The sequence below is a fragment of the Pelodiscus sinensis genome, chromosome 23 (assembly GCF_049634645.1).
Source record: "Pelodiscus sinensis isolate JC-2024 chromosome 23, ASM4963464v1, whole genome shotgun sequence".
NCBI classification, from domain to species: domain Eukaryota; kingdom Metazoa; phylum Chordata; order Testudines; family Trionychidae; genus Pelodiscus; species Pelodiscus sinensis.
The window spans coordinates 277,939-291,135 of record NC_134733.1 but is presented as its reverse complement, the minus strand read 5'-3'; the positions used below and the strand labels follow the sequence as shown (position 1 = coordinate 291,135).

Below are 13,197 nucleotides of genomic sequence, written 5' to 3'. Positions count from 1 at the left end.
TCTGTCTTTATTGAACAAAACTGGGGGAGACTGGGAAAAGGAGGTGGGAGAGGGGAAGAGAGAGGCTGGGAGAGGGGAGGGCAACTAAAATGATCAGGGGTTGGGAACAGGTCCCATATGAAGAGAGGCTAAAGAAACTGGGACTTTTCAGCTTAGAAAAGAGGAGACGGAGGGGGGACAGGATATTGGTCTCTAAAAGCATGAGTGGGGTGGAGAGGGTGCATACAGAAAAGTTCTTCATTAGTTCCCATAAAGAAGGACTAGAGGACACCAAAGGAAAGGAATGGGTAGCAGGCTTCAAACTAGTAACAGAAAGTTGTTCTTCACAAAGCAAAGAGTCAACCTGTGGAACTCCTTGCTGCAGGAGGCTGTGAAGGCTACAACTAGAACAGAGTTTAAAGGGAAGTGAGATCAAGTCATGGAGGCTGGGTCCATGGAGTGGTATTAGCCAGGGGGTAGAAGTGGTGTCCCTGACCAAGGTTTGTGGAAGGCTGGAGAGGGATGGCACGAGACAAATGGCTTGGTCACTGTCTTCGGTCCATCCCCTCCAGGGTTCCTAGTGTTGGCCGCTGTCGGCAGACAGGCTACTGGGCTAGATGGACCTTTGGTCTGACCCAGTACGGCCATTGTAAGCTCAGGGTTCAGGGTCGGGGGTCTCAGTGGACCCCCTTGATTTTCATGCACACCTGCTCCTGGGTGGCCAGGCTGGCAGCTCTCCTGCCCTAGCTGGCCACTTTCCTGTGCCTAGTGCGGAGATCGTGGACGAGGTCCACGATGTCTGCACTAGCCCAGGCAGGTGCCCGCCTCTTGCGGTCCCGGGCAAGCTCCCGGGAGCTGCCAGCCTGGTCCCAGGAAGAGGGGGAGGGCTGGGGGGCATCGGGTGGGTGGCTCGATCCGTGCCAGGTGCAGGGTCTGCTGGCTGGGTGCTGGCAGGCTTGCACCTGGCACGGGCACCGTAGCCAGCCCGTGCCCCTTTAAGGCGTCTGGGGCCGGGAGGGGGGCAGAAGAGTTTCCCTGGTGTTGGCCAGAGTGGCCACCAGGGAAACCTGGGGAGGGCTAGCCTCCCACTAGTTCGAATTAAGGGTCTACACAGCCCTTAATTCGAACTAGTAAATTCGAACTAGGCTTAATCCTCGTGGAATGAGGATTACCTAGTTCGAACTAAGCGCTCTGTTCGTTCGAATTAAATTTGAACGAACAGAGCGCTAGTGTAGCGCCTATGAAAGTTAGTTCGAACTAACTTTGTAGTGTAGACATACCCTGAGATACTTATTAATAACTTGGGTGCCACAGTGGCCCATCCAAACAAGCCACATGAACTCAGTACTGGTGCACCACACAAAATTCATTCTGCTCATGGGAAGAAACTCTTGAAGGGAACACTTCCCCCAGCCTCTCCGCCCCCGAGTTAATGTCACACACATTGGGGTAATGCAATTGCAGGATAGTTGCATGAGGATTTTTGAGGGGGGGGGGAACTAATCCCTATTGGTAGGAGGATGGTGGGAAAAGTCCTTAGAAGGGAGGGTCTCATGACACCTTTTACTTCTGGTCATGTGTCCATCTTGCCCGGAGAGTGTTACCTCCAGAGGTGTGGCCAATGGGGTTCAGGGGGGCATGGTTATCAGGAGTCAGGGGTGTGGCTAATGGGGGTCAAAGTACATTTCACAAAGAATTCTTTGGATGCACACCCTAATGAAATGTGCTGCGCACGCTTATGGTCATGAGAGAGCCTAAGTGAGCTCCCCCGCCCAGGAGAGAGGCATCCGTCATGATAGTGGTGGATGGGGGATGGGGTGGTGGACGGGGATGTTTATGAAAAGGTACCCCAGCGCACACGGTTTTTGGGTCTGTCCAACAATCTAGGGAACATTTGATTCTGGTTGGGATTGACACCAGCTTGTTCATGCTGTTGTATCGTGGCCTGTACACCGTCCTCACCCATTGCTGTATTGGTCTCTTTGGGTATGTCTACACTACAAAGTTAATTCGAACTAACAGACGTTAGTTTGAATTAACTTTTATAGGCGCTACACTAGCGATCCGCTAGTTCGAAGTTAATTCGAACTAGCGGAGCGCTTAATTCGAACTAGGTATACCTCATTCTACAAGGACTAATGCCTAGTTTGAATTAAGTAGTTCGAATTAAGGGCTGTGTAGCCACTTAATTCGAACTCGTGGAAGGCTAGCCCTCCCCAGCTTTCCCTGGTGGCCACTCTGGGCACCACCAGGGAAACTCGTCTGCCCCTCCCGGCCCCGGAGCCCTTAAATGGGCACGGTCTGGCTATGGTGCCCGTACTAGGTGCAAGCCTGCCAGCACCCAGACAGCAGACCCTGCACCTGGCACGGCGCCAGCCACCTGCTGCCACCCAGCCCTCCACCTCTTCCCGGGACCAGGCTGGTGGCTCCCAGGAGCCTGCCCAGGTCCGCAAGAGGCGGGAGCCCACCTGGTCTAGTGCGGAGATCGTGGACCTTGTCCACGACCTCCGCACTAGACACAGGAAGGTGGCCGTCTAGGGCAGGATAGCTGCCAGCCTGGCTACCCAGGAACAGGTTTGCAAGAAAATCAGGGTGGTCCACTGAGACCCCCGTCCCTGAGCTTAGAATGGCCATACTGGGTCAGACCAAAGGTCCATCTAGCCCAGTAGCCTGTCTGCCGACAGCGGCCAACACTAGGAACCCTGGAGGGGATGGACCGAAGACAGTGACCAAGCCATTTGTCTCGTGCCATCCCTCTCCAGCCTTCCACAAACCTTGGTCAGGGACACCACTTCTACCCCCTGGCTAATACCACTCCATGGACCCAGCCTCCATGACTTGATCTCACTTCCCTTTAAACTCTGTTCTAGTTGTAGCCTTCACAGCCTCCTGCAGCAAGGAGTTCCACAAGTTGACTATTTGCTTTATAAAGAAGAACTTTCTGTTATTAGTTTGAAGCCTGCTACCCATTCATTTCATTTGGTGTCCTCTAGTCCTTCTATTATGGGAACTAATGAAGAACTTTTCTTTATGCACCCTCTCCACACCACTCGTGCTTTTATAGACCTCTATCATATCCCCCCTCAGTCTCCTCTTTTCTAAGCTGAAAAGTCCCAGTCTCTTTAGCCTCTCTTCATATGGGACCTGTTCCAAACCCCTGATCATTTTAGTTGCCCTCTCCTCTCCCACCCTCTGTCTTCCCCTCTCCCACCTCCTTTTCCCAGTCTCCCCGAGTTTTGTTCAATAAAGAGAGTTTCTATTTTTGAACACACGTGTCCTTTATTTTGTACATCAGGATGGGGGGGCTAGGGAGGGGTAAGTGGAAGGAGGTGAGGGAGGAATGGGCGTACGAACCACCAATGGGGAGGACTGGGATGGCTCTGCGGGCTCCTCGGGGTGGAAGCTCTCCTGCAGCACCCCGATTGACCCCCACCGGATGGCAGCCTGCGGCAAATGCAGCCGGGCTGATGGCCGAGTGCTGTGATGTGCAGAGTGTGGGCATTCAGGGCACTCCAAACCAGGACTGCTTTGCAAGCGGGGAACCCCTGAGAACTGTCTGTCCGGGGTGGGGGTCGGGTCCCTTTAAGCACAGCCCTCGGCTAGCCTTAGACAGCAGCTCCATGCTCTAAGTCCTAATCTGATGCCCTGCCGGCACTGCTTCCGGCCATCCTTAACCCCGGTTCAGGGTCCACTCTGTGTGGACATGCTAGTTCGAATTAGCAAAATGCTAATTCGAACTAGTTTTTAGGTTTAGATGCACTAGTTTGAATTAGCTTAGTTCGAAATAACTAATTTGATTTTAAGTTAGTTTGAATTAGTGCTGTAGTGTAGGCATATCCATATATAGCCTGGTGTGCAACACCACTGATGTGGCTGCCACCATATGTCCTAGTAGCTGCAGGCAAGTCCGTACAGTTGCTTGTTGGGTGGTCTGGAGAAGCACTATGAGGTCCTTTATAGTCTGAAACCTCTGCTGAGGTAGAGATACTATAGCCTTCACACAGTCAAAGTGAGTCCCAATAAACTCCATAGTCTGAGATTGTTGGAGTTTCAACTTGGCGAGCTTTATTTGGAACCCTGTAGTCCGACAAAGAGTTCTGGTCAGCGTGACTGCTTTTTGTGCCTCCTGACTTGTGCTTGCTCTCATCAGGCAGTCATTGAGGTACAGAAATATAGAGAACCCTTATCTGTGTAGATGTACAGCGATGACTGCCACCACCTTTGAGAAGACTCTCGGGGCTGTGGAGAGTCCAAATGGGAGCACTGTGTATTAGAAGTGTGCCCTGCTGACTGTGAATCTGAGGTATTTGCGATGTGCCAGATGAATGGATACGTGTCCTGGAAGCCAAGAGTCGATAACCAGTACTCTTTGTTCAAGGCGGGGATTATAGTGGATAGGATGACCATCTTGAAATCGTTGTGTTCATATATGTCTGTTGAGCGTCCTTAGATCGAGAAACAGCCTCCACTCCTCTGATTGCTTTGACGTGAGAAAGTAGTGTGAGTAAAAGCCTTTCCCTTTATGACCATGTGGCACGTGTTCCTTCCCACCAAGGTGAAGTAGATGTTCCATCTCCTGAAGGAGGATGTTTTCATGAGATGGGTCTCTGAAGAGGGATGGGGAAGGTGGGTGGGAGGGTATGTCTACACTACAAAGTTAATTCGAACTAACAGCTGTTAGTTCAAATTAACTTTAATAGGCGCTACACATACAAACCGCTAGTTCAAACTTAATTCGAACTAGTGGAGCGCTTAATTCAAACTAGGTAAACCTCATTCTACGAGGACTAACGCCTAGTTCGAATTAAGTAGTTCGAATTAAGGGTTGTGTAGCCACTTAATTCGAACTAGTGGGAGGCTAGCCCTTCCCAGCTTGCCCTGGTGGCCACTCTGGGCACAACCAGAGAAACTCTTCTGCCCCCCTCCTGGCCCCGGAGCCCCTAAAGGGGCACGGTCTGGCTATAGTGCCCGTGCCAGGTGCAAGCCTGCCAGGACCCAGCCAGCAGACCCTTCACCTGGCATGGCACGAGCCAGCCACCCGCTGCCACCCAGCCCTCTGCCTCTTCCCGGGACCAGGATGGTGGCTCCCAGGAGCCTGCCCGGGGCTGCAAGAGGCGGGCGCCCGCCTGGTCTAGTGCAGAGATCGTGGACCTCATCCAGGTTTGGGGGGAGGCCTCCAACGTCCATGACCTCTGCACTAGGCACAGGAAGGTGGCCGTCTAGGGCAGGATAGCTGCCAGCCTGGCCACCAAAGGCCACATGCGAACCCAGGAGCAGGTTTGCATGAAAATCAAAGTGGTCCAGTGAGACCCCCAACCCTGAGCCCTGAGCTTAGAACAGAAGAACAGGCATACTGGGTCAGACCAACAGATGACAGTGGCCAACACCAGCTACCCCGGAGGGGATGGACCAAAGACAATGACTAAGCCATCCATCTCCAGCCTTCCACAAACAGAGGTCAGGGACACCGTTCCTACCCTCTGGCTAATAGCACTCCATGGACCCAACCTCCATGACTTTATCTAACTTCTCTTTAAACTCTGTTCTAGTTCTAGCCTTCACAGCCTCCTGTGGCAAGGAGTTCCACAGGTTGACTATTTGCTTTGTGAAGAACTTTCTTTTATTAGTTTGAAGCCTGCTACCCATTCATTTCATCTGGTGTCCTCTAGTCCTTCTATTATGGGAACTAATGAAGAACTTTTCTTTATGCACCCTCTCCACACCACTCATGCTTTTATAGACCTCTATCATATCCCCCCTCAGTCTCCTCTTTTTCAAACTGAAAAGTCCCAGTCACTTTAGCCTCTCCTCATATTGGACCTGTTCCAAACACCTGATCATTTTAGTTGCCCTTTTCGGAACCCTTTCCAAGACCAAAATATCTTTTCTGGGGTGAGGAGACCACATCTGTACACAGTACTGAAGATGTGGGTGTACCATAGTTTTATACTTCCCCTCCTCCTTCTTCCCCTGGCTTCCCCCTTCCAGCTCCCTCCACCTAGGTTTCCCCCTCCCCTCTCCCACCCGCTCTCTTCCCCTCTCCCACCTCCTTTTCCCAGTCTCCCCAGAGGTTAGTCCCCACCCCCCAACCCAAGTTTTGTTAAGTAAAGAGAGTTTCTATTTTTGAATACACGTGTCCTTTATTTTTTACATCAGGAAGGGGGGCTAGGGAGGGGTAAGTAGAAGGAGGTGAGGGAGGAATGGGGTACAAGCCCCCGATGGGAAGGACTGGGGTGGCTCTGCAGGCTCCTCGGGGTGGAAGCTCTCCTGCAGCCCCCCTATTTACCCCTCCGGATGGCAGCCTGTGGCAAGTGCAGCTGGGCTGATGGCCAAGTGCTGTGATGTGCCGAGTGTGGGCATTCAGGGCACTCCAAGTCAGGACTGCTTTGCTTTCCCTCATCGAGTTAGAGAAGCAAGCGGGGAACCCTGAGAACTGTCTGTCTGGGTGGGGGTCGGGTCCCTTTAAGCACAGCCCTTGGCTATCCTGAGACAGCAGCTCCACGCTCTAAATCCTAACCTGATGCCCTGCCAGCACTACTTCCGGCCATCCTTAACTTTGGTTCAGGGTCCACTCAATGTGGACATGCTAGTTCAAATGAGCAAAACGCTAATTCTAATTAGTTTTTAGGTCTAGATGCACTAGTTCGAATTAGCTTAAGTTAGATCGAATTAGTGCTGTAGTGTAGACATACCCTTAGTCCCTTTGGTTCACTGAATCGGCCACTATGGAGTTAGGGGCCAGATGCGAGAACAGGAAGTGAGCCCCTTTGGGGCAACATAGTATTTGCAGACCAGTAGCATTGCAGACCAGTAGCATTCCTTGAAAGTAGGAATAAGAGATCCTCCGGAAAAGGGCTTTATTCCGGAGGATCGCGCCAGCCTAGATGCTTTTTTTCCGGCTTTTCCCCAAGCCGGAAAAAAAGCGGCGGACATGTTTATTTAAATATCCCCCACGGATTTCCCTATCCTGACTTACCTGATTTGCATGGCTTTTCCGGAAATTGTGGCCAGTGTAGACGTAGCCTGGGAGTCTGACTAGTGAGACCTTCAGAACATCAGCCACTCTTCTGTACAGCTCGTGGAAGGACTTAAAGTCTTCCCCAGCTGTGGGAGGCAGAGGCACCAGTGTGTCATCAGGGGAAAAAGACGAAATGTTTGTAGGTGGGTGCGAGGAAACCATTAGATTCATCATCACTAGGAGGAGTCTTGTCCTCTTCCAGGCACCAAGATGCATCTAAGGATGGTATAAAGGCAGCCCTGGATGGTACAGGTGGGGTTGGCTGAAGCTGAATCTGTGGTGGTTGCTGGACTGTATAGGGGCCCCAAGGATCCCAGTATGGCCAGTTGGCTGGCATAGGCATTGGAGGTGGGAGCCAATGGGGTGGTTGCCATTGGGGTGCTGGTTGCTGCATTTGCTGCTGCTGTTGCAGTTGAGGTTTCTTAGGTGAAGAGTGCCTTGGTGTATGAGCATCGACGAGAGGTTCATCTTCCTCATTGCTCGATAATGGCAGTGCCAAGCCTGCAGGAGTGGACAAGGTAAACCTGCGGGAAGTGGGCGTACCATCAATGCCAAATAATGGAGTGGTTGGCACGAACATCATTCTGAGCTCCTCAGCTGTTCTTAACACCAGTGGCACTGGTGGTAGCGTAGATGGCAGCACTACAGCTATTTGCGGTGTGGACAGTGCCAACTAAGCAGTAAGCAGTGGTTGTTTATGCTTTCTCGGTACTGGGGATGGCATGGGTACCAACAGTGTGGTGTGCGCCTTAGCTTTTTTTGGTGCTGACAGAGCGTCTACATAAGGCATTTTCAACTTAGCCTTCGTACGTGCCAAATCAGAGGCAGACGGTGCTGGCGGTGCCAGTTTTGACTTAGGCTTCTCCAGTGCCCTGGCAGCTGCCTTTGTGAGGTCCTTGGACCCTTAGGAACTGTTAGATGTTGACATTCCCAGTACCTCTGTGTCTGGTGCCCTAGACTGGGTCAATGCAGAGGGTATTTTAGGTGCTTGCCCCCTTTTTTTGAGGAGGAGTCACCTTACTCGAGGAATGAGACCTCTTCCTGGACTGGTCCACAAAAGAGTCTCTAATAGCAGAGGCAGATGAGGCTGTCTTCTTGGATATAGCACTGGAGAGAGCTGCTGAGGTAGGGTAGAGAGCTCAGGGTCAGAGGCTGGCCTTACTGTATTTTCCAGGGAGATCAACTTGAGCTGCAGCTCCCTGGCTTTCATGTCTGGGCCATCAACTGCTTGCAGTGTTGGTATTGAGCTGGGGCATGTCCTGGCCCAGGCACCAGACACACTATGAGTGCCTGTCCAAATCAGGAATGGAGAGCCTACAGAACAGGCAGCGCTTGAAGCCTGGGGAACCTGACATCCCAGGGCAAAGAGATTGCTAAGGCAAAAAATAGTGGCCTTAAAAAGGAAAAAGGGAAGAAAAGTCTTATTAAAAAAAGAAACAAACACTAACTCTTTCTAGTTATTACACTATGAAACCTATGAAGAACAGGTATCTATGCTAAACTACAATACAAGAGCAATAGAGAAAAATTTTTTTGTTGGAGCGTACAGCAGTTCCAACCAACACTGGTGGCAGCGAAGAAGGAACTGAGGGGATGGTTGCTGCACATGCATAGTGGTGGCGCTGCACGTGCTGTCTGATCCACATGCGCAGCCCACCGGTGGGCACTGCTACCAAAAATCTCCGACTAGGCACGCAGCGGCGCCCAAAACAGCTAAGGTGGAGCACCCGCAGGGACACTCCTTGAAGAAGAACTTCTATTTTCTCTGTCTCAGAACCCAATACAAGAGGACTTTCAATGAAACTGAAAGCTGGTAAATTCAAAACAGATAAAAGGAAATACTTCTTCACAGAATATGGAATTAGAATGTGGAACTCACTGCCACATGAAGTTGAGGGAACAGATAACTTACAAATCTCTAACTATTAAGAATTAGGATGAACTCCTCTGGGAGCAGATTATCCCACGTTTCTACTACAATGTTTATTGCCTCTTTCTTTGATATATCTAGTGGTGGCTCCTACTGTAGTCAGGATCCTGGACTAGATGGACCTTGGGTTTGTTTCAGGCTTGAACACCCTGTATTCCTGTGATATCTCCATGCATTTAGGATCTTCCATCTCAGTGGTACATTCCCACATTTGAATATATTGGTCTACACGTACACACATGGTTTGGAGGCCCTTTGGTAGTCATGTACTATATCTTTAAAGCTGCATGTTGTCAGAGTGTCTGATTTTCTGAATGGCATCACTTTGATGGGCACAATTTTGCATTTACAATTATTTATTTCACAGGTATAATGAAGCACAGTAAATCGAGACAGACACCTAATTTCTTCAGCATCAAAAGCACATGCTCCTGCCATTTCAGTTGCTGGAAGAAGCTGTGCCACTATAGAGAATGATGATCTCTCTCTCTCTCTCTCTCTCTCTCTCTCTCTCTCTCACACACACACACACACACACACACACACACACACACACACACACACACACACACACACACACACACACACACACAAAACCAATTTATTAGTTAGGCTGCAAGTCAAAGCAGGAAAAATCTGGAGATGGAGAACAACTCACCCTGACCACTCTCAATAACCCCCAGTCCTGCTCACTCTGCCATGTTATAAATATATGTGAGTAACCATACAAATCATATTAACATTTAACATGTGGATAGCACTTTCTTCTGCAGCTCTCAGAGATCTTTACAAAGGTGAATGAAAATCAATGCTCTCAGTTATAGATGGGGAAACAACTTGTCATAGCAACGCCAAGTAGATAATTCAAGTTTCCAGTATCCTGGTCTGTTTTTCTATCCAAGCAGTCTTAAAGCATGTCAAATTGGGATTGGTCCGGCCTTGGGCAAGGGGCTGGACTTGAGGGCCTTCTGAGGTCTGTTCCAACTCTAAGGTTCCATAATTCTATGATTCTATATATTTGATTTGTAGGTCATTTGTTATGTTCAGGTGGAATAAGACAGTGGGAATTTTCTGTTTTAGCAATTGTGAGGTTTTGATATGAGCAACGATAATTTAATATTTAAGATTATCAAGAGACTAAAGTAATCAAAATCCACAACTAATTCATGTTTTGCTGGTTAACAAAAATCAGTTTGAGAGACACAGAGATGCCCGAGTCATTCCAGAAACATGTTGGCTGGGGCATCTCATTACCACCATAACAAAAGTAGAAGGTAAAGGAGGAAAGAAGGATGAGGGGACAGAGTATAAGAGTAAGGGGCACCTCCAAGAGTAATCTCACGGGATGCTTCCCAAATCATAGCTGTATAAAGAGATAACTGCTTAGTTAGGTGTTACCTTCTTCTGCATTTTCTCCAGCAGCTTACTTTTGGCTAGCACTTCTTCTTGGATGGAGTCATAGACATTGAGCAGGACCCAGTCACTGCTGTCCTCATCAAATTTCTGTAGAGCTGCCACCAGCTGCTTTTTCCGTTCATCTGCATATTTTTTCCGGTGTTTGTGCTTTTCCTTCAGGTCCTTGTTTTTGGCTTGTTCTCCTCCAACTACCTGTTGTTCCAGCATGTGCAGCCTGGGAAAATTGGACATATTTCTTAGATTGGTAGTATATGGGAACATTGGCACATATGCCAAAAAATATAATAAACAGACAGGCTATGTCTAGATTGGCATGATTTTCCGCAAATGCTTTTAACAGAAAAGTTTTTCCGTTAAAAGCATTTGCGGAAAAGAGTGTCTAGATTGGCACGGACGCTTTTCTGCAAAAGTACTTTTGCACAAAAGCATCCATGGCCAATCTAGACACACTTTTGTGCAAAAGAGCCCCGATCGCCATTTTCGCGATTGGGGCTTTTTTGCACAAAACAAATCTGAGCTGTCTGCACTGGCCCTTTGCGCAAAAGGACTTTTGCCCGAACGGGAGCAGCATAGTATTTCCGCAAGAAGCACTGATTTCAGACAGTAGGAAGTCAGTTGTTCTTGCGGAAATTCAAGCGGCCAGTGTAGACAGCTGGCAAGTTTTTCTGCAAAAGCAGCTGCTTTTTCAGAAAAAACTTGCCAGTCTAGACATAGCCACAGTGTTTTCTGTTGGAGTATGTGGATTTGTTGACCTAAAAGGTGAGTAACAATGGGGGGGGGGCCGTTGTTTTCAGACTTACTTTATGTTGTGACATTTACCAGATCACAGACTCAGTGTAAGTATTTTTATATACATACTGAATATAGTCACCCTCAGGTACAGCTGGAAATAAGAGACGTCACTCACCTTGTGCATTAACTGGTGTTCTTCAAGATGGGTGTCCCTGTGGGCACTCCACTGTAGGGCTATGTCTAGACTGCAGACTTCTTTCGAAAGAGGCTCTTTTGAAAGCATCTTTCGAAAGAGCCTCTTTTGAAAGATCGCGTCTAGACTGCAGGCGGATCTTTCGATAGAGGAAATCCGCTTTTTCGAAAGAGAGCACCCAGCGAGTCTGGATGCTCTCTTTCGAAGACGGCCTCTTTACATTGTAGAACGCCTTCTTTCGAAAGAGGAACTTTCGAAAGAAGGCGTTCTTCCTCGTGAAACGAGGTTTACCGCCATCGAAAGAAAAGCCGCGTTCTTTCGAAATAATTTCGAAAGAACGCGGCTTGAGTCTGGACGCAGGGGAAGTTTTTTCGGGAAAAGGCTACTTTTCCCGAAAAAAACCCTGAGTCTGGACACGGCCTAGGTGTTTTGGTGCCCCAGACCAGAGCTTCTAATGAGAACTTTTTGGCAGCAGTACTCCCCCTGGGTACTGGCGCACACACGCAGCACCACTCACAACACAATGAGTGTGCTAACATGCACGTTATCAACAGTTACTTCAGTTCCTTCTCTACCATGGACAGATGTTAAAGCTCCAAAACAGATGGGAGGAGGGCAGGTCATGGAGCACCCACAAGCACACCTATCTCAAAGAACACCAGTTACTGGATAAGGTGAGTAACCTCTCTTTTTTTCTTCTTCAAGGAGTGTCCCTGTGGGTGCTCCACTGTAGGTGACATCTGCAACAGATAAGGGAACCACGTCTGCCTGGGCCATGCAGATGCTATCATGATCACCTTTGTCATGCTTTATCTTGTGAATGACCTACCCTATGAGGGGAAGTGGCGGAAAGGTGTACAATAGGCAGTGAGGCCAGTTACTGATCATGGCGTTGCCCCTGGAGTTCCTGCCCAAGCCTACCCGGAGTAGTACTTGGGGCATCTGGAGTGGAGTGATGTTGCGAATAAGTCTATTTCCGCAAAGTCCTACCTGCGGAAGATGGAATTCAGGGCTTGAGGGTGCATCTCTCACTTGTGCTTCTGGTGAAAACAATCACTCAGCTGGTGTCCACAGTGGCATTTTTTCGCCTGGGAGATATATCGCGGATATGTCTATTTGATGGAGTATGCACTATGTCCATAGGGCAACCGCTTCGTTGCACAGGTGATGTGATCTGGCCCCACCCTGTCAATGAATGCAGATCACGGAGGCAGTGTTGTTTATATATACCCTGACTACCTTGCCCTGAATTAGAGGGAGAAAGTGTTTGCAGGCCCTTCTTTCAACTCATAACTGGAGTATATTGATGTGCATGCTCGACTCCTCAGGAGACCATCTCTATCAGATAGTGTGATCCTGCACACGGGCTCCCCAATCTTCCAGTGAGGTTTCAGTCATGATGTGGATCAACAGAATTAACCGGTGGAAAGGAACCCCTAGGCAGAGGTTGTTGTGTTAAAGCCACCAGGAGAGGGACGTTCTGACCCTGTTTGTAGGGCTGCGGATTTTGCACAACGGGTGCCTGTGTGGGCAGAAGCAAGTGTGCAACCAGGCCTGAAGAGTTCTCATGTGTAACCTTGTATGAGGAACTACGTAAGCCATTGTCGACGTGACCTAGTAACTGCAGGCATTGTCTGGCTGATACTGTGGGGCTGAGCATGACACGTGCTAACTCAGCAAATGTGTGGAATTTTGGAAGAGGTAGCTGCACTTGTGCTCGTAGGCAATCGGGCATGGCCCCTATGAACTCGAGTTCGTGTGATGGGGTCAAGTTGGTCTTTTGTGTGTTTATCTGTAGCCCTAGTTCTGTAAAAAGTCTGATTGTGGCCTCTGTTTATTGTTTGGCCTGCTGTTCCATTGGAGCTACTATCAGGCAATTGTCCAAGTAAAGAAAGATTACTATGCCTGATTTTCTTAGGTGTGCTAATT

General features: G+C 49.2%; 1 protein-coding gene across 13 annotated transcripts in view; it reads right to left on the bottom strand.

Moving 5' to 3' along the window:
• Positions 1-13,197, bottom strand: part of KIF17 (kinesin family member 17) — a 196,009-nt gene that overhangs the window by 49,443 nt on the left and 133,369 nt on the right. For all 13 annotated transcript variants that reach the window (XR_012897338.1, XM_075906586.1, XM_075906580.1 and 10 more), the window contains one exon: positions 10,326-10,557. Coding sequence is in view for 12 of the 13 variants with exons in the window: in XM_075906586.1 (XP_075762701.1) it covers positions 10,326-10,557 (232 nt within the window). In the remaining variant the exon portion in view is untranslated. The remainder of the gene's footprint in view (positions 1-10,325; positions 10,558-13,197) is intronic.